At 39.8% G+C, this 25,577-nt stretch overlaps 1 protein-coding gene across 3 annotated transcripts in view; it reads right to left on the reverse strand.

Moving 5' to 3' along the window:
• Window positions 1-3,292: 3,292 nt before the first annotated feature.
• Window positions 3,293-25,577, reverse strand: part of PHLDB2 (pleckstrin homology like domain family B member 2) — a 60,764-nt gene continuing 38,479 nt past the window's right edge. For all 3 annotated transcript variants that reach the window (XM_050896745.1, XM_050896754.1, XM_050896736.1), the window contains 8 exons: window positions 23,947-24,087; window positions 23,258-23,357; window positions 15,627-15,834; window positions 12,366-12,456; window positions 11,773-11,919; window positions 9,025-9,244; window positions 5,862-5,947; window positions 3,293-5,120 (listed from right to left, as the gene is read on the reverse strand). In XM_050896745.1, the coding sequence (XP_050752702.1) occupies window positions 4,980-5,120; window positions 5,862-5,947; window positions 9,025-9,244; window positions 11,773-11,919; window positions 12,366-12,456; window positions 15,627-15,834; window positions 23,258-23,357; window positions 23,947-24,087 (1,134 nt within the window). In that variant the 3' untranslated portion in view covers window positions 3,293-4,979. The remainder of the gene's footprint in view (window positions 5,121-5,861; window positions 5,948-9,024; window positions 9,245-11,772; window positions 11,920-12,365; window positions 12,457-15,626; window positions 15,835-23,257; window positions 23,358-23,946; window positions 24,088-25,577) is intronic.

A 25,577-nucleotide genomic window follows, 5' to 3' on the forward strand; every position in this document is an offset into this window, starting at 1 on the left:
CCGCATTTAACAAGTTACTGTAAGTGCACCAGCAGCAATCCTAACCTGAATAATGCAAAACCCTAAAGCAACCACCCCAGCCAATCCAAAAGCAAGTCTCACTGGAGTGACACTCTCAGACTTCCCCTTAGACAGACAAAAACATCAGTAACTGAGCAGCTACCCAGTAATTTCTCCTCCTGATTTCAGTGAAAGACCTTGGTAAGAACAGGGAAGCACATCTGAACGGTGCGAGGTGGTACTTAGTATTTATAAAAGCAAGTTACAGACAGAAGGAGCTAGCTACAGGAAGACCACAGGACCCTTGCCTGATACTACGGAATTCTCTTCTTATCAGAACCATTGTGCAATTTTAATTGTGTTATGACCAACAGAAACTGTGATTGAGACCAGTGCTACATGTCAAAGCGAAAGAAATCCTCCCAACAACCTTGGGAATGCTCCACCACTCTGACCTACCCACTGCCAACAGCAGCAGCAGATTAACGCAGCTCTGGTAGATAATGGATGCAACATTGTCCACACCTCGTTTCATGCAATCACCTACGCTACAGGAGTAAGAAGGCCACCAGTTCCGCCAGCAGGAACTGCTGCTTAGCCCAGTCTCAGAGCACCTAAGGGCACGCTCAATAACCAGCCATTCTGATCGCACTATCACTCTAAACACACAGAGAGAAAGAACATCAACAAAACCCCACTGTATTCATGTTTTTATGCAGATACAAAATGTGCACCCTCAGTAGCAAGTAAGTTTTACTCAATTCTACATCGAGCAACCTCAGATGAGGTTCACTACCTCATCAAGAAGAGCAGTTGCCTGTCAAATTTAAGGCAATGAATAAACTCAACAAGTCAGACAAGCACCGAGTCTGGAATTGCAAGGGGCACTACGTGTTTAGGCAGAGGATCACCTCACTCAGAAGTGGATGCCAGCAAAGTTTTTCGGGTGCCTGGTGAAGCCTCACACGTAGGCATGTTTCACATCCAAGCAAGCCAACTGGCCCACCTCCTCCGATTTCCAGCTCCCCAGAGAACAGCAGCCGCCGGAAGAGCTTACAGCGACCGAGACACACGTGGGAAAGCTGCTCGGTAGGCACGCGCAGGCTTGCGCAGCACCCGCCCTCCCCTGTGCGCAGACACCGAACACACCCCCCCCACCCCCACCCCAGGCTTGGGAGGGGGGGAAAAGCCTGTCAGAAACCCCGTCCCTCGGAGAGGAGCAGAGTTTAACATCCCCATCCCCACCCCAGGGTAGGCGCCCTGGCCGTTCCCGACCGAGACGGCGCTGAAGGGGATTGGGGGGGGGGGGGGGGGGGGGGGGGGGGATTGTCACCTCCTGCTGCCCGCCCCGCGCTCTGCCGAGAGCAAACACACCTCCCGACGGCCATTACACACGGTATATACACCCGCCACGGACACGTATCCTCTTTCCTCTGACTAACTGACACCCCCTTCTCCCCCGGGCTCCCAGGCCGGCGGCGGAGGAACAGCACCGGAGCACCAGCAGGGTGTGCCCGGGGCCCTTCCCTTACCCGGGAGCCCCAGGGCCGCCCTCAGCGGCGACAGCAATATCCCCATGCCCGAGGCACGACGGCGGCCGCCGCCCCGCACCAACCCCCGCAGCGCACCCGCCGCCGCCATGGCCGCTGCCCCGCGCCGCACACGCCCCGCACGGCTGGCGGCGGGCAGGCGCCTCACTGCGCACGCGCCACCGGCGGCGCAGTAGCCAGGCGCATGCGCCGCCCGGCCTCCCGCCTCCCCGGGCTGGCGTGGCGCCGCCGTGCGCGTGAACCGGCCGTCGCCCGTGGCCGGCGGGGAGGGGGTAGGAGCGCGCATGCGCCGTTGCCCGTGCCGGCGTCCCGGGCGGGGAGGAGGGCGGGTTCGGCGTCCCGTCAGTGGGTAGCGGGTGCGGCGTGGGGCTGCAGGCGGGAGTTGGTCAGTGTAACTAATGCCGTGTGCTTATTTGTGAGGTAGAAAACAAAGTTTTGTCAATAAAAACACTTAATGAGCGTTTCCCGAAGCGCGTGTGTATGCTGGAGAGGGGACCCTCCTTGAAGGCCTCTCTGTGCCAGAGAAGGCTGGTAAGACCCACTCTGGAAACCCCCGTACTTCCGGTTGCCGTATATATATCAGTATAAACTGTTACAGAGTATACATTTTGGTTTTTTTATATATATACATATATATATACATATATATAAAATGCACATAATTACCTGGGCCATACAGATGGCCAGAAAGGACATTCCAAAACCCGTCATCCCTCCCTCCGTCGCCTCTCCAGCGGCATCAGGGCTTATCTGGTTCTTGGCCTGCAGGGCATTTGAACCAGCTCATACCTCCTTACCCATCTCTCTCGGCCTTACTTGTATGGGCGCGGTAGCCAAAGCAAGGTCTTTGTGCGCTCTACCTTCTACATACAGGCCATGGCAGCCACCCAGAAAGGAAGAAAATAATGCTAAGACAGGTCAGTGCCTGTGAAGGTAAGGGTGTTTTCCCAGGCAAGCGCCAGGCCAGCCCGTCAGCAGCTGTAGGTGAAGGGACGCAGCGGCTGAGTTTTTTCAAGACACAGCCTATGTGGTGCCCGAGATCCTTCAGGGTAAGCAGGTACTTGGCTCCCATGGGGGTAAGTTTGGAGGGCTTGCAGACTGACCATAAAAGATGGTGCCTATTGCCATGCTTTGCTTACATTATCTTGATGTCCACCACTGCAAAACCCACAGCACTTTGTGATGATGATAGCAAACTTAGGGAAAAAAAAAAATAATAAAACCACATGGGCTTCTACAATGAGCTAATGCTTCCTGCAATTCAAGTCATGTCTAAGTAAAATATTGGGAAAACTAGGAAACCCTTAAACTTCAGCAATTTCTTTTTTGCAGTTAAATAAAAAATTTGTCTAAATCCAAGGCTGGTGATAAATTTTTCAAACAGGGTCATAAAAAATAAGAAAGGTAGTATATTATGTACACACAGTAAACAGACTATGCTCCTAATTTCACTGCCATCTGAAAGATTATTTTCCATAGCTCTTTTATGGGGAAACACATGGAATGGTTAGATTAAGCATTACTAAGAAATACAAAATTGCTTGCACAACTGTATACGACTATTTAAAAGACAAGCAGAAATGTCTCAAGATGAAGCAGCAAGTGAATATTTAAAACAAGTGTATTTTTAAAAATGTTTATTGAAATGCCTTCATTGCATCATGCAGGATACAAAAATCATTAGAAAACCTTTATAACCATACTTAGGAGTAAAATCAAGATACATCAGGGAAAAATAATAATTATATAAACCAAAGCAATTTATTTCTGATAGGGTTTTAAATCATTAGATTACAAGCTGTGATCTGCACAGATGATAACAATTATCTTGCGGTAGCAGTCCCTTTCATGATTCAAGTCGAAACTGATGTTTGTCGTGCTAGAGCAACCGTATCACCTGTGTATACCACAAAAAATTCAACCCGTTCATTACAGATACAGCGTTAAAAAGTATAACAAAAATATTCTGCCAGCATACTTCTATTCTGCTTTCAGTTTTCTATTTGTTCCATCAAAAGCCATTAACTTTTCATCAAGGAAAAAAAAGGCTTATGTGCTTGCTCCTACTACACGAACCACATAGCACATAAGTTTTGATTACTGAAATAGAACCTCTTTAAAGTCAAATTGTAAGAGACTTTCTTGAAGTTCAGTTCAGTTAAATAATTTAGGTTTTTGCAATATTACTCAGGGACTTGGAAGCGATTTTAAAATGGGAAACCACTGCACCCTCAGTATTTTTTTGTTGATTTAGGAATCTCAGTCTCTGCTTCTTAAAATTTTCAGGGTTTTTTATTCATACACTGCTTAGTGTAAACTCTTTGAACTTGCCTCTCTCTTTTTATTCTATTTGACAGCATTATTCTGTGCAGATATGCATTTTAAAAAAACTCTATGGGGCTGAAAACTTGGCTCCAAAGAATTTAGATACGTAGAGATTTTGATGCTGGCTTCAAGGGGACCAATGTTTGAGAGATTTCAGTAGAGCAATCACTTGGCACAGAGTAAGGTTACAACCACGCTGGGACCTTACTACATAAAAGAAAATTGCTGTAGGGTCTAGAATCAGCTCATTCTATCCAACAGGGAAGATTAAAAAAAACCCCTCCTTATGAGGAAGTTAATACATGTGTTTCCATTTCATATCCTTGTGGAAAAATGCATCTTTATAAAGCTATCCTCTCTTTTTGTTGAGCTCCATAGATGCATACAGTCTGAACATACAGTTGGTGTCACTGAGTGTTTGAACACACGCAATATCGTAACAATTCAATTACATTAAAAGTCATGAAGAGTTTTGGCACTGTCCCCTCACAGAAAGTTAGGTACAACTAACAATATGAAAACATTGTGATAAGGGAATCTTATAACTCTTTGGCTCTGTTGTAATACTTAACTACTAAGGCAAAAACTGTGTGTACCTTAGGGTTGCTTTTTTGTTTATACTTTTATAAAATACTTGACTAAAAGTTTTAAAAAGTCACCTAATCATCTATAAATGTCAAATGCTGCATATTAAAATATATGCTTATTACACCTTTTTGTTCCATTACTAGAATTTTTGCATACTGATGAGAACACACACATTTGTAAACTGTTTAGTATGAGTTTATGAAGACATTCTCCATATAAGAGAATTTATTGAAAGTTATCATTAAATCAAGATGCTGTAATTAAAATTGCCTGATTATCCATTTTGGAGCACTACGATTCTCTCAACAGCTTTAGCTCTTTCATTCCTATAAAGATCAACTAAAACAAGTAACAACCCCTCCTTTTCAATGCATTTGTAAACCCCTCTCATTCTGAGGTTTCGGGTGCACATCATAAGGAGGACATTTCAGAGTATTCACTGGCTTTTCAGATTTCACTACATATGGCTAACTTCATATGTTACGTTATTGCAGTATGCCCTATGGCCCCCTTTTATTATAACATGAAGTGGGTGTAGCCTTCTGCGCCTGTAACAATAACATCCATCCATATCCTCATGGCTTCTGGCGAAGGAGCAACCATATAGTATATCCGGTCATGTGTCTTAACACTGAAAGTGAGCAACGGGTTGGGACTCTGAAATAAAATAGAAAGAAGGATATCAAAAGAATGAAATCAAAGCCATTTATTGGTACCAGAAGTGAAATTACTTACAGGGAGATTTACAATAGGGTTAAGGAGAAAGATAAAATGCAAAATGCTGTTCCACTGCATCCTACATTGCTGCACTGGAAGCAGAGATGTGTTTAAAGTGTTTGTATCCAACATAAACACTTTTTACAACATACTTCCACTAGACTATTACACAGTAGTACAGGGCTCCAAACTGTTGTTTCGGGCCCAAATGGCTAACTTCCCCACTCTGTCCAGTGGTCAAAACCACCTTGGCTTTCACAAATCCACATGCCAAGGATATCTTCAGCTTGTTCACAGCTCAGTGAAATTACAGATGAGAGGCAGGGGGTGCCATGGGCTGCTGGCACCAGTTAACTCCCTCCCTGTGACAGACGCATACAGCCATTCCTTGACTTGCCAAAGCCACTGATTTCAGTGGTCTTGCCACTGAACTAAGGAATTCCTCGCAGCAAATCCCACTTGGCAGGTAGACACTCTTATCTCTGCTTTCATCAGTATAAAAAAAAAACAAAACCAGTGCTAATCACTGATCTGGCTTCATCTTCCTTTTCCTCCCCTCCGGGTTTTGTTTGTTTCTTTCTTTTTTTTCTAATAATGTCAGCTCTCCCTTTGACTTTACAGCAGCTACCATACTTTGGGTACTGCTATATGATACTCAGTTAAAACAATAACAAAGTTTACCTTATATGCATTCTTTAGATGATCATAATAGACTTCTTCAATAGCTTGAAAATATATTACACCTTTTAATTTAGTTTCATGTTTGTCTAAAATGGAAAAGAGAGAATGACTTGAGAACTGAAATGAACAGTACTTTAAGAAGCAAAATCTTAATTTGCATTTCCATATATGTTCAGCTGATAAGTAACTGGATTAACGCTTCTGCTTGTGAAATCCCACAGAAATCTTCAACCTTTCTTACTAGTTGGGCGGTTTTGTTGAGAGATGCATTTCCTACTTTAGTATGTTTTATTTTCCACTTGGTTTCCAAGGAAATAAAGCTTTTGCAATTTCCTTATCTATTTGCAAGTCACTCCCTTCACTGAAGTGTCTAAACATTATGGCTGATACTAGCCAACAGAAGGACAGATGTCTCTGAGATACATCCAATCTTCCAATTCCATGAAAGTCAGCCAGACTTCACATAGCTCGCAGGCTAAGACCTACAGTTTGCCTTCAAAGGAAAACTGTTATGATAAGCAAATTTGAAATACAATTTGATAGCGAAAGCTTTACATTAGAACATAATCTGTGCTTGTACTTACTAAAAAAAAAAAATGCTTCTTCCCGTTTATAATAATCTCTCTCAGTCTCAAGCTAATATTTATTATTCAAATGTGAGGTTAGCAGATTGTAGGCAAGTTTCTATGAGCTCCGACACACGGAAAAGTTTACAGGAGGTTAAAAGTTCCTGGGCACCAGCTGTAGCATCATAATTGTCTGTTTGCACTCTCCTACTCTGACACTCAAGGTAAAAGCCAAATTAATTAGATGCAGTTGGCCCCTGTTGCGAAAGGGAACTCCCCATTTGCTTCAGAGCGCCCGAGGTAAGAACGCCTGAGTGGATAGTTACTCCAGGGAGGCTGCTAACAAGGAGTAGGTTGTTATCCAGTGGTACTGTGTTTCTGGTACCAATATCCCACTGCAGCAAAGCTGAAATACAGGGTGGGAGTCTTCTCACTTAAGTTTTGATATCTACAATGGAGACACAGCTGACTTAATCTCCCTTTAAAGGCAATGGAAAGACGCAGACACTTGCAGGGGGTCAATTCTAAACTATTTTAGAGATCTTGGGATATTGCCTTCTGTCCCAGCAGCTACAGTACCCTCCATTTTCCTGCAAAGGAAGAGAAACTGTTAAATAATCCCAGAGAGTGTTAAGAAGTATCACAACTGCATGTGACACTGAAGGGCAAACTTCCTTCCACTCCCAGTACTTTTATATTAGGGGAATATAATGCCTTCTGACCCCAAGTTAGTATCACCTTAACACTGAACAGTCATGCAGAACATCTTTATCAGTCCCGTGAGAGATTGTGCTGTCATTTTGAACACTCACGAAACTCAGCTTGCATCCTATTGGTGGCTGCAGGCAGTTTCAAAAGCTTCATAATGATGGCAAAAAGAAATCCCAGAAACCAAATGATACAGTGTTGGGAATCTCCCTGCCAGCCCCCAGGGGACCAGTAGAAGTACTGAGGTATAAGATTACGACATTATAGCACGCATTATACTAAGCTAAATGCAATACTATACAAAGTATACTGTCTATGCAGTACAAGTAAACAGTGATCCACTCTCCTTTCAAGCCCCACCTGGGGTCTTGGTTATAAGAGCATTTCAGGTACCCACAAGCTCCCATCACAACAGTCTTTGTAGAGTTCCCTGTATGCTTCAGGACAGAAAGTGCAGATGCTTCAGTCGCTGCACTGAATTGTCAGGGTAAGTTCTTTGTTCAGTACACTTGCAGAACTAAAACAATATACCAGTATATTCACTTAGAGTTCAATTACTCTGAATTTACAGCATCAATATTTATTTTGGAAGTCTACTATATATTTAAAGATCTAGACGGATCCTCACTCATACAAGCAGCTGCATTTTTGTGCAACTGGTACAGAATTCTCATGAAACTATGTTTGTTGGCTGGAGTCCTTGAGACATTATAAAAAGTTTTCTTTGGTAATTGAAATTGCATTATGGCAACTGTACTGCATTCAAAACCGAAACTGTTAACTATTAAAATAGCTACTAAAAAAAAAAAAAAAATCAGTACCAGATGGGAACACTACTGTATGTTACAGGCCTTGCTAACCAATAAACCAGATGCTAAGAACAAAATAAAAAAAAAATTTGTCACATTCTTCATACTATTACTGCAAACTAGTAAGAAATATTCAGTGGGTATGTAATGAATCAATGTAATGATTTCAAATATGTGTTTTAAGAAAGATGGTCTGAGCAATGCATAACTCTACCATCAATTTTAAGTTCCTTGTGAGTTGCTGGAAAGCAGTAATGTCATAAAAGGAAATGGAACTGTTTGGGTGTTTTTTGTACTTGATGTTTTCTTCTGCTTCTTAGCAATGACCATCCTACATAAGCCCCTGTCTGGCCTCTCCTAACAATAACTATTCAGAACACAAGGTCATTTTTCTGGCTTCCTCTGAACCTTCAAAGTCAAACCATGTGTAGATTTGCACAGCAATCGGAGAGACATATATGTTCTTAAATTCCAAATTTCTGGGTTTACCCCAAGATAACAAATTAACGTAATGCTTATAATGGCTCCAGATATCGTATAACACAATTTAGTGTACAGAAACCTCTTTTCTTGCATGTTGTTCATTTGAAATTCTTTAGACTCTCAAAATATGGCAAACTCAAAAAGTCTACTCCTGTATATTTAATTTCCTGAAAGACTTTTCAGCACATTAAGCAATGGGACTGCAGAAGCATTCCATTTAATTTTCATGGTAAGTATAATAAATTATATTTTTGTATGAAGGGTACAAGAAATCATTCTGTCATTGGGCGAAGTATATAATATTTAAAAATAATGTGGAGCCATTATTCTGTGTACTAGGAACCTGATGATTTTCCATTTTTTCCTCTTGCCTATCCACATCTCTCCCTTTGTCTGTTGTGCTCATTTCTGCCTTACCTGGCGTTAGGATTGAACACTATAGGGAAAGGATTGCACGAGCTCTAAGTGTACATGCAAAACACCTGATGAAATGGGAATGTAAGTTTTATTCAGGACTCCCAACATAATCATAACTCAGCTGAGGTTGATAGGAAAATAGAGGGACAGGTGTACCCTAGTAGTAATCCTGCAACTTACCTGCATAATAAGTAAAAGTTCTCTTGTTTCTGTCAAAAACAAACCATCGTTTTTTCCATGTTTTAATTTTTCCTCCCATTTTAATCAGAAAGCCTCGGCAGGTCTTCTCCGTGAGGGAGACATGGTAACAGGTCTCTATGTTGTGACCAGCAGTTTCAATGTGACTTCGTAGGTCAAAGTCTTCCTTTCTAATGGGCAAATAGCGAGTCAAGGGACGGGCCTACAGTAAAGAAAAGAAAGTCATATTATTTCTAACAGAAGTCTTAACTTCTCCTTCACTCTTTCTGCTGCAAGGACATAACTGCAAACTGCCCATAGATTCTAAGAACGAACGTAAGAAAAATAAAGAGCTTTTGCTGCAGCCCTAATTTTCTCTAGAAGAAAAATCCTTAAAACTTGTAACTTTACAGAGTGTTGGATAACTTTATAAAAGCCAGATTAGAGCATAGGAGTTTCCTGAAATCATCAGTTGATAAGCTGGTAAAACAGGGGCCACAGCATAGAAAGGTTGTTTTAGAATTAAAACATTAATTAAATGTAAAGGTGTGTTGCTGCTTTAGATGAAGTCTCAGAACTTCATTTGCATGATGTTAAGCAAATCCTTTATTTCTCTGGGCTAGATACTCACTACCCATTGTAATCTCACTCATTAATATTTTACTGCTACAGGTATTTTCATGCAAAGTATAATATAAATAATAAGAACATGCTATTACAGGAAAAATTAATAATGAGAGTGAACTGTAATAGCTAGTGAGTTTCACAGAGATTGCTGTGAACAAAATAGAATTGTTTTCTTCTGAATGAATTAAATGTGGTATCTAGTTCACAGCCGGCAATATGGTATAGAGACCTGAAGTGCACCCCTCTGCAAGAGACTGCAAAGCAGCACAGGAAATGGTGCCTCATTCTTGCTTGCAGTTCCAGACTCTGCATGGAGCCTGGATAGTATCAGTTGGGAGAACAAGCAGGAGGAGGCAGTGATTCGGGACCTCTGTCAGCTGAGGGAATATGCTTGTTTTCTGTGCCTGAAGGGTCTGTGCACAAAACTCCCCCCTCATTTTAAACACAGAAGACAAGTCTCCCAAGGCTCCTGCTGCAGTCAAGGCAGACAGAGGCTACGTCACAGGGCGATTCAGAACAGAAGCTGAATTTAGGTGCTTTGAATGGCCCGTGAAAGGAGCATCTCCCTCTCTCTCTTGCCCCTGACTCCAGAGAAGTCAGTGACCTGGAGAATCTAATCTGCCCCTGCTCCATCCCTAAAGTTAGCTTGTTAAATCCCACTGTGAATCACAAATCGAAGGGACTTTCCCTCACTGCATTCTCAAGAGCCTCTTGGTGCAGTGGGAGCTGTGTTGCCTGCGAGAACTCTTGGCACGCTCCTAAAATTATGCAGTCCTGTATGATACAAGCTAGCACCAGCTCTGGCAAGTGCAAAGGTGGAGTTCCTTCCCCTTGTTTATGTTTCCAAGTGTCAGGAAGTGCCAAAAAAAAAAAAAAAGTCTCAGTGTACAAAGGAAAGAAAAAAGTTAACAAAAAATCGTAGTTATTTTTCACAGATACATTGTCTTCCTGCCAATTCAGTCTTCAGCCTCTCTGCCAAGTCTGCCAGTTAGCAGTAACTGATAGGGCATTCTATTACAACACATGCACGCTCCAATTTGGGATAAAGATATAAGCATGGCATCGTTGTTTATGCCATACTTGAGTTGTCATTAAAATTTCTCAGAAAAAAAGAAGGCATTCAAGTAAAGTACACATAAAATTTAACATTTGGTAATTAAATTTTATATAAAAACAAAGGAATGGATATATTTAACCAGAAGCAGCTTAAAGTTCATCTGGGGTTGTCCTATTGTTCTGATTTAGTGTTATCAATGAGAAAGGCAAGTTATGTAGGAATGTTCGTAGAAAAATATAGTAGTAACTCATGAAACAGAGATTTAGCAAAGGTAGCACAGATAAAAGCAGAAAGATATTCAAATATGACAGGGAATCTTCTGCACTCAGATACATATATTAAGATGGAGACATTGTCTTGCTATACTGTACTAACGATAAAATGCCTAGTCTATCTGCTGTAGCATGTTGATCCTATTATTTGTGGTGGAATAAACAAATAGGTAAGACCTCTAAGCCTAAAGAAAGCTCAAGATACCTCTAAATCCTAACAAGAAGCAAGAAGATGAAGGAGGTAAGAGTGTTTTAATTAAATAATGTTTTGCATGTTGTATAGTCCCAGTAACATTAGAAAAAAATACAATTTCCTCTCTACAGTAGATGTGGAGCTGGAAAAGCTTCTTTATGTGGTTTTGTTTTCAGCCAAATATTTGGAAGTGACAATTCACATTCCAAGATATTTTATGTATTACAAGAAAGAAAAAAAACCCAACACCAATGGTTTATAAAATTAACACACTCACAAATTCCTGTTGTTCAGGGTAAAAAAATTCTGCTCTGCCCATACTCAGTAACAAACCTTATAGGATTAATAGCTATACTTTAGATACAAGATGCTAAATAGATATCTATGCTATTATTTAACTTTAAATGAATACTTGGACATCTACCTAAGGCTCCAAGAGCCCAAACATACTTTTAGCAGCACAGTTACACCTCAGAAATACTAAATCCATCTATTCAACTGAAAGCAGTTCTGTTTACCATTGGCAGAAATACACTTAGTCCCTTCTGTATATCAAGGAGACATCTTGCACTTAAAAACCATTTTGTGTCAACGTATCTCACCTGTGCTCTTTGTTTCTCACGTATTTTCACTTCCTTTTCAATTAATTTTTGCCTCTGGCTAGTTTCTTCTTCCAGTCTTTTCTCCAGTTGCTCTCTGCGGCGCTTTTCTTCTTCCAGAGCTCGTTTTTTAGCTTCCATCTCCCGTTCCTAAATACCGCAGCACATGCAGAACTTCAATTATATGTGAAACTATAGTTGGTAATGTAATTTCTAGGCTAGGACTAAATCCCTTTTTGCCTCTTAAGTAGGCAGAAATATATATCCAGCAAAGCGCACCGAGAATTGGAATCAGAATTGCAAATAGTACCACTCTAGAAATGAAGGTTCTTCCTAAGCAGCTCTCCTAGCATGTGTAGGAGCAATGCTGACCTAGCTTCTGATGGGATTTTGCCATCAACTCACTCATTGAGATAGCAGCTATTGCATATGGTCTCAAAGATGTAGTATGAGGGTGAAACCAGACCAAACTAAGGCGGGGAGAGGTAATTTTTTAAGTGTCTATTAGGTGTAAACTATTTAGGGTCCAATGCTGCATTTGGGAGGATATTATCTAACGTGCCCACTCCTGATTTTACTCATAAAATTATGCTTACCCTGGTCTCAAGCAGCCTAGTCTTTTCAGCATGCGCTTGTTTCAGAAGTCTCTCCATCTCTTCTATTCTTGCAACATTTGAAGTGCTAGCACTGCACAAAAAAATCAGAGTTATTTAAAATAATACTTGGTATTTAAAGACATATTTTACAGTCCAACATTAGACAGTTTAAGAATGGAGCTGATACTGTTCTGATCCAATTCAGTGCAGTAGGCACTAACACAAAATGATGTATAAAGTATATGGTACGCTCTCAATGTATACATTCCCCATGCAGAGTTGTGAAAAATGCAGGCTCAAGTACCTAAAAATGCATCTTGTCAGTCCCCTGTGATCTGTCGTCAGCTCCCAGATAACAGCATATGGATGGAGGTGGTTACCATGTCCTAACAGAATATGCTACCAATCCTCAGAGCTGGCATTAGTAGCCATCTGAATATACCAGTCTGTCTGGCTGTAGACTGTCTCTGTTGTGTGTCTCACTGAGCTCATCATCAGAAAATGCTCGATAAAAATAAGGAGGATTAAGTGGTATGCATAAAGGCCATTCAGTGACAGAGCAGTGTCAGGAAGGATCTAATAGTTAAAGTAACTGGCAAGCCAAAGAAACAAGGGTAATCACAAAGAGCGCTAGATCCTGGCCCAGCACAACACAGTTGTCGCCTCTGCCTGTCCTTTTTTTCTTTTGTTTCTTTTCTCCAATACAATTTCTTTGTTTCATCTCAATTTAACAGCCATTTCAACTGTGGCATTTCCATGGTGTGCTCTCTATTTTATTTTTCATCTTACGCTGTTCGAGAAGAACAGCTGATGTTAAATATTACTGTATTACCATTAATGATGCCATTAGACTAAAGCACAATGCAAGGAAATAGAATGGATTCAAATGTTTAGGGCAGAGAGAAACTTGACTTGGGATTGTACTGCAAACGCTATCTGACCACTCAAGTGGAAGTGGGTTGCAGATGACAGATTTGTTCATGCTACTTAATAGCATACAGACCAACTGTGAAGGGACACAGGTAGAATGGAAGTAGCCCAAATATGTGTCAAGGGCAAGGAAGAGAAAAAAGTAAGAACAACATCCTTCGCTTTCTGAGCACGCCTCTGATGCTTATGTCTGTAAGACCAGAATTTTTGTCAGAAGTGTAACAGTCTTCAGACAGAGAAATGTCTTCTGACACTGGGGATATGTTTCATGAGAGGATAAAATACAATATAAAAATAACATACCTCATTTAACCCAAGCTTGCAGAAAAGGTATAATCCATCTGAAATCTATCTGAACTCTAAAAGCTTACTGTCTCTGGAAAAAAATGACAGTACTGACTTAGATGCCTAAGCCTTGTTTGGCCAAACTATGTTTAGTTGACGGGCCAAGAGAACCTGGGTCAAATAACTGCAGTAAAAGCAACGGGGCCGTAAATTAAAAGTCATTTGAGCAACCTGGAAGATAGTTAATTCCAGTAGGTTTTCCCATATTAAACTGGTTAACACTTCAGCTTAGTTAAATTCTTTCATCCTTGATTTCCTTATCCCGCTCACAGAAATTACCGCATAGCAGAAGATCACAATCTCTGAAACCTCAGCCATGAAAAATAAGTTGCTAAAGAACCTTGGAACAACTACTGTTTGGCGAGTTGATGAATGATGACAGTGGTTCTGTTTCTTCTGTACTTTGAGCACAGACAGATTTTATGCATTTCCATAAAAAAAAAAACCTCTCTCTCGCCATATACAAGGTAACGTATAACTCATATTTTAAATATGTCAGAGCAAAGCATCATAAATTGTTTTCCTTTAAAGTCTGATATGGCTAGAAAAGATTCTCAAACACCATCTAAAACAATCTGAATTAATTTTGCTTTAGGGAAGTTTTGTCAAGGAAAGTTAACTGCCTATCTTCCAAGTTTTATCAACAAAATCAGCCCACACTCTTTTCTTCCCTCACCAAAGTTTGCCTGGTGAGAAACTGAAAGATCTATTGTAATGGATCCTTTTCTGGTTTTTTGGATTTGTCTGGGGTTTTTTTTTGTTTTTTTTCTTCTTCCAGCATTGGCTGGAAGCTGCAGAAGAGCCAGAGGGAGGCAGAAGGGCAAACAGCACCAGTGAAATTCAACAGCTGTCGGGGCTCCCCCGTCCTGGGCTGGAGATTCCACTTAAGAGATGGCCCTGAGGTAGCTCAGACACACTCCATCTTCCTCCAAAGTGGTCAGAGCAGCAAGTCAAAGAGAGACAGATTTCATACCACTGCCATGTTAGATCACTGCTAATGTTTTTACTTTAAAAAAAAGAAAACCAAACAAAGAAAACCAGCCAGCAGAATGAGTGCCACTGGTATTTTCTGAAAGTCTTAACATTGCAGTGATAAAGACTACAAGAGGAAATCAGTGGGCTGATACTCTGTTACAGGAAACAGATGCTGAATAAAACACAACATGCTAGCCAAAAAAGCTGTCCTTGTGTTCACAAGGGATTCTTAATCCTGTGACAACATTGTACTTAATTATCAGGCTCCACTTATGCTTCTGAAACTGCTGGGGTAGGACTGTGAGCGGAAATGAAAGCACAATCATTAAAAACAGACTGTCAGAAGAAAATTGTTTGCACACAATTTTGAGACTCAGCTGGACTTTTAACACAGATCATTGATGTTCCTTTTATCTGAGGAGCGGTGTCTGAGCTGACAGCCTCTGAGGATGAGAAAAGCAGCCGAGGGCACTAAGCCTTTCAGTGTCATCTCTTTGTTTTTACTGACCCAGAAAAGGGAGAGGAAAGGGCAAAAAAGACCGCTGGAGAAGCCCTAAGTGTTTCAGCATAAGGCTCTAGTAAGTTAACATGCTGGACTTGCAGAACAAGTGTACTTCATTGCCAGCAGATGTCTTCAAGAAATTTCCTATCACAGGAAGTTTCTTCCCTGTAGTGACCAGGGAAGGAAGCTCAGGTATTACACGCTCTGAAAAGAGCATCAACAACTTCATAATTTCAGTTCAGGACTGACACTGATTTCTCTGTGGTCTTCAACATTATCACTTATCCTCTCCATATTTTTACTTTCCATCTTTAAATAAATAGGTGAGACGATAGTTAAACCTGATTATGAAGGGCTACACAAATACTAAGTGTTATGCCTGTCTAATGAGCTCATATTTTCTTAACCAGTTAGCAGCATTCACATTACCATAGCATCAACATGTACATATTCTCTTTTTTCGTTATAACCCTATGACCATTACAACATCAGAAAGAAAGATGATTTACCTGGAAATGTTATCTGGTGAGCATGCCGATATGCTTGTCTCCATACTGTCAGAACTGTCTAAGCTTAATGTATCAAAGGCGTGGTCCTTGTAACTACGGTCTGGGTAATGGAAACTATTCAAATACACATTCGATTCGGATGCTGTTCTGCTGTAGAATTCAGGAGACTTCTGCCTTTGGTTTTCGCAGATACGCTGATGGTTATACCCTACAGAGTACAGAGGAAACATTTACTTTACACAGAAATTTTGTGACGCAAACATAACGTGTTAGCAGCGCAAGCATTTTGAACATCACCTCAGTCTTAACTGTACTGTGACCAAGGTACTACAATATTACGGTTAATTTCACAAGTTGATCATAACTGAAATAAAACCTTTAAATACCTGTTCTATCTATGATGGACGCAAATATATGCAGATTAGTATGGCTGACTTTTCAATATATATTCTTGTATGTACATTATGAAAATCTAATTTGAATGAATGAAGTTTTCATTTTAAAATGAACATTAGGCCTAATCTGGAAAGTAATGCAGCTAAATTCAGAGATCTAGAAGAATTGTCAGTGATTAAATTAAAGAAAAAAAAAAAAGTCCTGATATTCAATGGTCTTGAGTACTTGTTTGGTTGATTTTACTGAATGTGGATTATTTTTTGTCTGTTTGGGGAACTTTGCCTTCTGGTAACTGCAAGTTGGGCTTTTTTTTTTTCAGCTGAAATAATATAGGCCACATGTCACATCATCATAGTTACTAGTGTAGAGGTACTTTCCTGGAGTTTTGAAACTGCAGTTCACCCTACATGATTGAAGCAGATCCCTATAGCTCAATGACTGTAAAGAAAAATCAGGTTTATGCAACATTTAAGTTCTTTGTGCTGTTATTTTTCCACAAAATCATCCTTTCTGAAAAGCCATCCTTCTTGAACACAGGAAACTTTGTTTGGCTACGTCTCCTTTAAAAAAAATATTTCTTCAGAATTATTTTTATCTCATGTCTCCACTGCTCTTTGTAAATAATGCAGCAGCATTTATACAGACTTACTGAGAGGTTGTTGAGCTTGTCTGATGAAGAGGAGAGTATAATGACAGTTGTCGTTTTAACTGCTGAAGTTATTTTACAGTGCCCTTTTAAGGTTTGTTTAATCTATGTGATTACAAATGCAACTGCACTGCTCATCTTTTCCTTCAATCAATGCAAGAAGTGAGATTTTCTCACAGTTCTGATACTCAGTCAAGTCCTGACCCAAAATCTGAGCTGGTGGCAGAGTTGGAGATTAGGAAGGACTGTTAGGCTGCATGAAAACCTCCCATTCATACAGGAAGGCAGCCACTGACATTCCACATATTTAAGATAAACAGACATAGGAAGAATGCAGACGAATGTACAAATGCAGCAAAGTCCAGATAAAAATTTTTACTAGACACCATTAAGACACTGATGTTAGGAAAACATGCTTAAAGTGGGAATATTTTCCTGCCTTATGCTCGTTCTCTATCTGCACATACAAGGTTACTGTCTGGTATTTTTTGCTGTGCCGGAGTGGAGAGAGTCCCAGTTCAGGGAGCCAACAACTGCAGCTCTACCTTGGAAAGGCTGTAATATTCTCCAAAAGGTATCTGAAAAGCATGACTGAAGCTGAATAATTAAAGCATATTATTAAGGAAATCATGCCCTACAAGCATTTCCAAGGCAGATAGTTTCCTCTTTCCTCCTCACTTCCCTCTGTACCATACAAAGGTTTCTCGCAGAAAATTAAAGCTGGTTTCTAAGGAACTAATAGGACTTTATTTGCCATTTGAAAGAACACTAAATTTCAATAAAAGTTCAATTGCACTGATTAGTAAAAGAAACAAAAGGGACACAAATACACCTCAGCAGTCATAGATAATAGCATCACACAACACAGGTGTTACTGATTCACATATGCGGTTTGGGTTTTTTCCCATTATTATGGCAAATGCTGCTGTTATTGCAGATAAGCAATTACCTTTCATACTCGAACCTTTGGAATGACTAATTGCTCCTGTGAAATGGTTATCAATTATTCATTATGGAAAGAGAGAAAAAATAAATTACTGAAAGAACTTCATTCAAATGCATGTTTTTCTATTGAGCCCTTTACAAAACCTTGCCTACTCAGAAATTTTAATTCTGTATCTTATATTTCACCAAAAAATAAACCCATCTAAAAGGCATAGAGAAACAGCAGTTTTACAAATGCTTTCCTAAAGGAAAGTCAACTTTCCATGAAGATGAAGAACCCCTTTCTAAGTAAAACATACATCAGTTAAATTTATGTAATCATGCAAATGTAACTAAACACTGCAAGAAATATACAGTTGTTAGGTCGCAAAATGAGACACATTCACAGAAAAAAAAGCATGACGTGATGTTCTCATCTTCTCCTCATGCCGTAAGCAACAGGCAGTTCAAAGCTCAGGATCAGCTGCGTACCGACACCGCGAAGTCTCACAACCCATCTGCCTCCATTACAGCCCCACTTACACATTGCACAGGCACAATCTGTTGCTTAAAGAATTTTTAACTGCTCAGGTGCCTATTCACAGAGCATGCACTTAAAAATATTAGACTCCTCGTAAGATCCAGCACTTCACTAAAAGTTTCCCACAAGCCAAGACTTGTATCAGCCAAGTCTAAGCTGGTACAAGAGCTAAAATGTTTCTTGTTGCATTGGCTTGTATTCTCTGTAGTAAAACAGTAAACTTAACACTGTTAACAGCCATACTGTTGAGCAAAATATTGCAAATATCCATAAAGCCATATCATGAAAAAAAATATTCCAAAGGAGTTATTGCAGAATCACAGAAACCAGATATACCACCACAAAGTTATGGTGAGGTCAGAACTACAGGTGAAAGCTGTTATTGAAAGTGGCACTGTCAAGTACGTTCAAAAAAACCCAGTATTTCATAAAAAAGATCACAGTACTTTTTTTTTTTTTTTTTTTTTTTTTTTTTTTTTAAAGATTGACATTAACATGTCAAGATACATTTTTTGTATGGAAACATGCCAAAGTAGGAAGCCCAAGTCTGTCTACCTTGTCATTGTCACCCACAGATCTGTAAAGATTTCTAAATTTTCTGCTCTACTTGTGTGGCTATGAGCAAAGAAGCAAAAAATTAGGCCTGCACAAAGCTATAGCTCTGCAGATATTAGCATTAATCAGAAGTTTTGTTGTGACAGGTTATTTGACAGGAGGAAAAAAAGAATTTTTGAAGTGCTATCATTATTTAACAATTATTTAGAAGTTTTCCAAGATTTTGGGAACTACTTGACAGTGCTGATGCAATCGGTACTTTTGCCAAAACGTGACAATGATAGATACAGCCAGGTAAAGGGATGTTTTCATACCTTTTCTGGCTTTTCCTGAGTTCGTTAAGAGAAAGAGTTAAAAAAAAAAAAAAGGCAAACTGCTTTGAAAAGCTTATAATTTGTCTGTACATATATACCTTGCCGTCAGTGTACTGTTTTTCTGTACAGCTTAGAAAGAATGCAAATAATCATCTTGCTGGTACCTAACTTCTCTGTCCCAACAGTTTTGTTCCCAGTGCCGTGTCTGGTCTCACATCTTAACTCCCAGCTAACCATTCCCCCTTCCCTTCTGGAATCCATCCTGCAATCAATGGGACTGAATTGGCTAACCCTCCCTCCTTGCTCCTGCCTGTCCTTGCGCAGGATTCTGGCACCCAGCACCCCATGGGAGCTTCCTGGGGCCAGGTTTTGAGCTGTGCAGAGTGAGGTCTCTAGATGGTACCATATAGCAGCTTCTTCATTTTTTTTTTTTTTTTGCACATGGTTTGCTCGCAAAGGCATGTACACAGGAGGTGAACTTATTAATACAGTCCTTAAAAAATACCTCATGAATGGCTGCTAAGAAATAGCTTTTTCCACTAATGATTTATATCAAAGATGCGTCCTCTTGAACATTTTATAAGTTGCTCTTAACTCAGGCTATGATTACTGACAGTGACTGTTTCTTTCAAGAACAATTCTTGAACTCACATGACTGACTAAACACAGTTTTGGTAATCCTGGAATAAAGACTATTTAGTACTTAAAAATCTATGAAAGTATTTCCTACTGGATCCAGCCTAAAATTTATTCATAGACATTACTTGTTCCTGCACAAAGAAAATGAGATTAAATTCCATGTTCAAACTCAAGTGGCTGTTCTTCATTTCCTGACTTCATTTTTAACTTTGAATTTTTCATCTCAGACTTTTACTTTTACCTTCTTGGACTGAAATAAGAAAAACTGGAGAAAGCATATTAGAGAAAACTCATTTTAGACCATTACTAGTTTGGTGATAATTCTCAGATAATATCTTTAAACTAGCTGAGCTGCCACTTCCTCCAGGCACCGTTGAATATACTTGTTTTCAGATCTATACGAACACGCAAAAACATCTGGTCTAGAAGTTCGCTCAATGCTTTTGAGCCCTGAGGAACGTGGTAAGCTACTAATACCGCTTCAGGAGCGCATCATCCTCTTTGTATAGCAGTTTGTGGGATGCTGCATGATAGCCAGTGCTCCAAAGTGAGTGGATGAAGCGGCATTTATCACGTGAGACCCTGGCTCTCCAGTGAGCTGAGCACACCCAGCTCCAATGCACTTGGTGCAGCTGTATGCTCAAGGTATCAGTAACCCGAGACCCCCACGTCGTTTGCAATACATCACCTTGAACACAGAAAACTGACGGAGTGAAAAACCTGTCAAATGGGAAAAGAAATGCAAGGAAAGCAAGCAGTGGCTCAGTACACATGACAGGTCAAGAACACTTTTTATCTATTCATCACCTGTTTTAGGTGAACAGCTAATTTTTGGAGCGGAAAGAGGAGTGAGCGCATATTTACCAGTATAAGCAGTATCTATACATTTGCAGACTTCCACTGATTTGGTAGAAAAATCTTACTCCTCCAAAATATTCACTTAGTCCGAAAAGGCAAACCTGGTCTACCTCAAGAATGTTTTTGTAAGAAATACAGTGTATTTATTATATAATAAACATTTATCACAGAGTGGTGGAATAAAAGAACATTGCCAAGGATGTCTACTGACATTGCATTTGGCTTGGTTTTCAATGATGTATTTAAGGATGTCTGCTGAAATTAATCTTAGTTACACAAACTCAAGTCCCGCTGATTTTAGTGAAAGCCACATAAGATTTCAGAATTTCAATTGGCAATAGTATTCCATTTCAGTCGTACTGCGTGGTATGTTTAAATACTACACCATGTTCAAAACATTTCCCAAATCCAACTGTCCCACAGGAATGCAATTTCCTTACTCATGACTTTGAAGAAAAGCTTGTTTTTCCTCCACGTGCTGAGCGCGGGTATGAGGTGCTAGGGGAAATCAGAAATCACACTACGTTGAACACAGTTCCTTCCCTGCTTGTACCACGACATTGATTAAGGCTATGCCTATAAGGCTGAATGAATGGTGCCTGAAGTCTGTTTCTCTGGCCCTTCTGTATAACTGGGTAGAAATACTCCAGGATCTGACTCTAGCCACCTGACTTGGACATCTCTGTCCTTGCTGAGTTCTGCACTGCAGTGCAGAAAGGGCCCTGCAAAAACTTTTGTGGTGTGTTACCAAGACAAAGGAGCTTTCTCCAACCTAGAAACACGGCACTTCAGGGCAAGAGAAGGCAGTTATACTCTTCAAGCTCCTCCAATGGCAATAAATTCAGGGAGCTCCATGTTGAACGCAAAGGGAATAAGCCCTTCACTAAGAGAGGTAGTCAAGCCACAAACAATCCTTGTATTCCCATATCCTTGGTGTTTTGACTCTGTCTCTTACTTTGCAAATCCCATGACAGTTCAAGTAAAGCACCTGTCAGCAACATTATTTCCCTTTGGCAAAGCTGATGTTTCAGAAAAGGACATCAAGAACTGTCCTCTTTCCCAGTACAAATTAATCCCTTAAGGCTCTCTTCATAATTTAGTATTTGCATTCAAACTGTTGGATCTTTCACAAAATAATGGTCAACTAGTATGGCAGGCAGTACAGCACACGATTCCTCACAGCATATGACAAGTACTGTGCCAAGTGCCTTAACAAATGCATCTCTCATTCTTCCCTGCCTCTCTTCTTTGTCAGGCCGTAATTCAGTTTTGGTTTGTGAGGTTTCTTTTTTTCTCAGGCTGAGGACAAAAAAATCTGACTCTACTCTTCGAATTGTCTTAGTTGCATGGTGACAAAAAATTAAAACTGATCGATTTCTTTTTAAAACTCTTATCTTTGACTGTATTAGGTTTGGTAATACTTTGTAATTGTGTTTTAGGTCGCACACTAATGCTCTTTTGCAACCATTTTGCAGAAATATTTCCAATTTTAAACACTTGATCTCTTGTCATCAAAGTTTAGCCAAAACATCCTTACTGATTTTCAAACTGAAGCAAAGTGTTTTCTGCACAACAGCACAATGATGAGTCTGAACATACTTGCAAACTATTCCACGCTTGCACACACATTACGTCAAAGAAGCTTTCCAAGCTGAGTATGAAGCTCCTTTTGTATCGCATCTGAAATACTTCAAGATAAGTTAGCCACAACACGGTAGGTTTGTGGAAGGCCTGCTAAAGCTCAAACCCAACAAATTACAACTGGATCAGCTCTATAAAGTGAATGTAATAAGTCATGATCCTTTCTCAGCAAGCTTGTTCTGTCCCTGTATTGAGTCATCTTGGTGTGTCTGGCTGACCTCAGCCATCCTCTTTGACCTTTAACAGCTGCTAGCTCTGACAAGTCCTGTAACAGCAGGATGGATCCTATCTCAGCTCAGGCTTAGCCAGTGCAATTCTACATAAGGACCTCTGCACTTATATTGATAACAATGATGCAGATGCCGGAAAGAAAACAAACTGACAGATGGCACTGAGGAGCAACTCTATTTGAAGATGGAACACTTATGAATAATGCATCTCGTTAAAGCAGAAATTAAGTGTATCGACTCAAGCTGACAAACAACAGGCACAGAATCCCATAGCCTACAAGATCATGTTTCAAAGATGTAACTTTCTTTTGGATCCAGAATTGCTGTGTCCCTATTACAAAAATACAGCTATCTATCCACGGTAAAACACCTCTCTCCTTTCCTATTTTGTAGCCCAAATATTTAAGACCACTTATAATACTGCACTTACAGATTCTCAAAGGTATCTCTGTCTGGGGAGTTTGTCCAGGCAAAAATATATGCTTGTGAAAAACAATTTTTAAGATCACAACATGAAAAGAATTATTTAAAAAAAAAGGGGGGGGGGGGGGTGAGAAAAAAGAAAGCAACGTGTACTATATTGCCTCAAAAAATCACTCACAGAAGTTACCCAGTTAACCCAATGTGTATTTTTCAATATACTTTTCTTGTTTACTGGATTATATTTGGTGACCACGTACTTCAAAACTACATGTGCACCTACATCATAATCTTAACATCTTATTTTGCCGATATCTGAAAATTACATTTAGAGCTTGCTTTTTTCACCAAGAAGTAAACTTTTATTTTACAGCCCTGTTGATTATAGCAACGTCAGTTTCAGGCTTATTTCCTGAAAAATTGAACACTGACTTTAAACAGAAATGAATCAAATAAAAAGGTCTTACCTTTGTGCATCCTTCTTGATTCTGACTCTTTGGTCATGGTTGCCAGGCAGTGAGGAAGTACACTGCCACAGCTGTTGCTCTGTCCTAATGGTAAATGTCCCTGCAGGAAATTTTGTAAATAAGTACTTAAAACTACACTTCAAGATTTTTTTTGTATCAGCAACTAATGGTAGAATAACTTGCTTTATCATGGGTATCAACATTACGTCATATCAGCCATGGATATTTTAGTTGTGCACAGTCCCTATTAGGCCAAAATGTTTTCGAAGTAGTATCTCCGCCTTCCTGCTGTTTGCTGATTTACCATATCACAAATAAAAAGTATTTTCACTTTATACATAACCTTATCTTTACCATTTAGAGGCCTTAGGTAGCAAGGAAAGCAACCTGTTGTGTCTCTAGAATCAATTTAAACTACCCTGAAAATACAATGCTTGAGATAGTAATCATGCATTTATAATTAACGTACTACAGCACAGCATTTCCAGAGGTCAGAATAAAGGCTGAAATTACGGAAGGCTTCATGTATATTCCCATATGTTAATAAACCTGAAGTTCTTTCAAAGTCAGTTTCAGATGTGAATTTGGGGGATTACATAATGCTTACAGTGCTACCCAACCTTACCTCTAACATAGTACAGGTTTTTATATAGACACTGGAAGGCTATTAATAGCATGCAACTACGTACTTTAGATGCAACGCTTCGTCCAAGCGTAGCGCTATTGAAGTGTGGTGATACAGACGGAGTTGTTTTCTTGCGAGGTAAAGTATCACTCATGTACATGCATTCCCTGTGCTGCTTCTTTCGCTCTTCCAGATTTCTGAAATGCTTCAAATGTAATTTGTTACAGTTTTGACAAAATGAATTGACCTACTTGCTCAGTTATGCTCTACATGGAATATACTGAAGGTGATAGTCTGGGAACTTCACTTGGAAGTGAAATCTAAAATACAGAGTACCTCCTGTTTCACAGTGCTTTCCAGGATTTCTACAAATATCACATTAAAATCATGCTGCTTAAGAAAATACATTAAATTCATGTGCACATTTTCTGTACATGTCCCTGTACCTGGGTTTTTTTAAGAAAACCTCAACTCTAGTGTACAAGTGGAATCCAATTACAAAGAAAAACATTTATTTACAAGTTAGTCTAATGAATTGGTGGCTTAAAACCAATACAGCTTTTGAGAGGCATTGTTCAAATGTATATGAAAAATTAATTTAGGATTTCAAATGTAGCCACTTGTGCTTTATTGCTGCAAGTCTTCTGACAGTTACAGTGGCTCCTAAATATTAGTATTTGCTTCTGGATTGTTTATATAAGGAGAATTTTTGTTCAGTAACATTCTATAATGCATTGTGTTGATTTTTAAATGAGCAATGCCTTTAAGTACAACACTCTGCAAGCACGATCAACTTATGATCTATCATATAACTCTAAGAACTTCACACGTAAATCAACTTCATGGCCACCGTAACAAAACCAACCAAACAAAATAATCCCAAGTTATCAGCTTTGAATCTGTTACCTGTTGTTGCCTGCGGTGTTTCTTAGCTGGCAGAGGTGGAGGTGTATCAGATAAAGGAATAGGATCTACATGAGTAGCCATGACCTCAGGCCAATGGACTGATGGAAGTTGAGCAATAGAGCGAGGAGAAAGAGAGTGAGGAAACACAAATCCAGAACAGAGAGGTGATCTTAGCTTTATAGAAAAAAGAGAAATTACACACAGAGTTTTCTTTTTGGAATTGCTCAGAAGATACGGCACATACAAGCTGCAGTTTTAGCACTGTGTTTGTTGGAGCGTTTAGCAGAAAAGGAGATGTGTTGTATTGCAACTCTCAAGGCATATTGAACTACCAGAAGCAGCACAGAAATGCCAAATTCTAAACCAGTTGCTGCCTTATTGCAACACAAAGGTAGGTGGATTTACACTCATAAGGTTATTCCATTCCTTTAAAAGGGGATTTATTCAAAATTTGCTGTGGTCATTACAAAGGCAAAAACATCACAAAGAATGAGGAAAAGAGAGAGTAAGCTAGAAGACACAGACTGGACAGACTCCATGGAAGAGCTAAGATAAGTGGAAGCTACCCACCTCCCATAAATATTCAAGATATACTTCTACCACCTCACAGGAAAAAAAAAAAAGCTACAAAACATACAAAATGAACACCTAAGCACCATTGATCAAGTAATCATTAAGTGTGTCCACAGACTGTTTACCAAAGGTGCATTACATTATCGTGTTTGACAGGCAAAGATTGTCACTTATTGCTGCTTGGGTCATAAGCATTCAGGTTTTTTGGCCTTCAAA

This window comes from Gymnogyps californianus, chromosome 1 (genome assembly GCF_018139145.2).
Source record: "Gymnogyps californianus isolate 813 chromosome 1, ASM1813914v2, whole genome shotgun sequence".
NCBI lineage: Eukaryota > Metazoa > Chordata > Aves > Accipitriformes > Cathartidae > Gymnogyps > Gymnogyps californianus.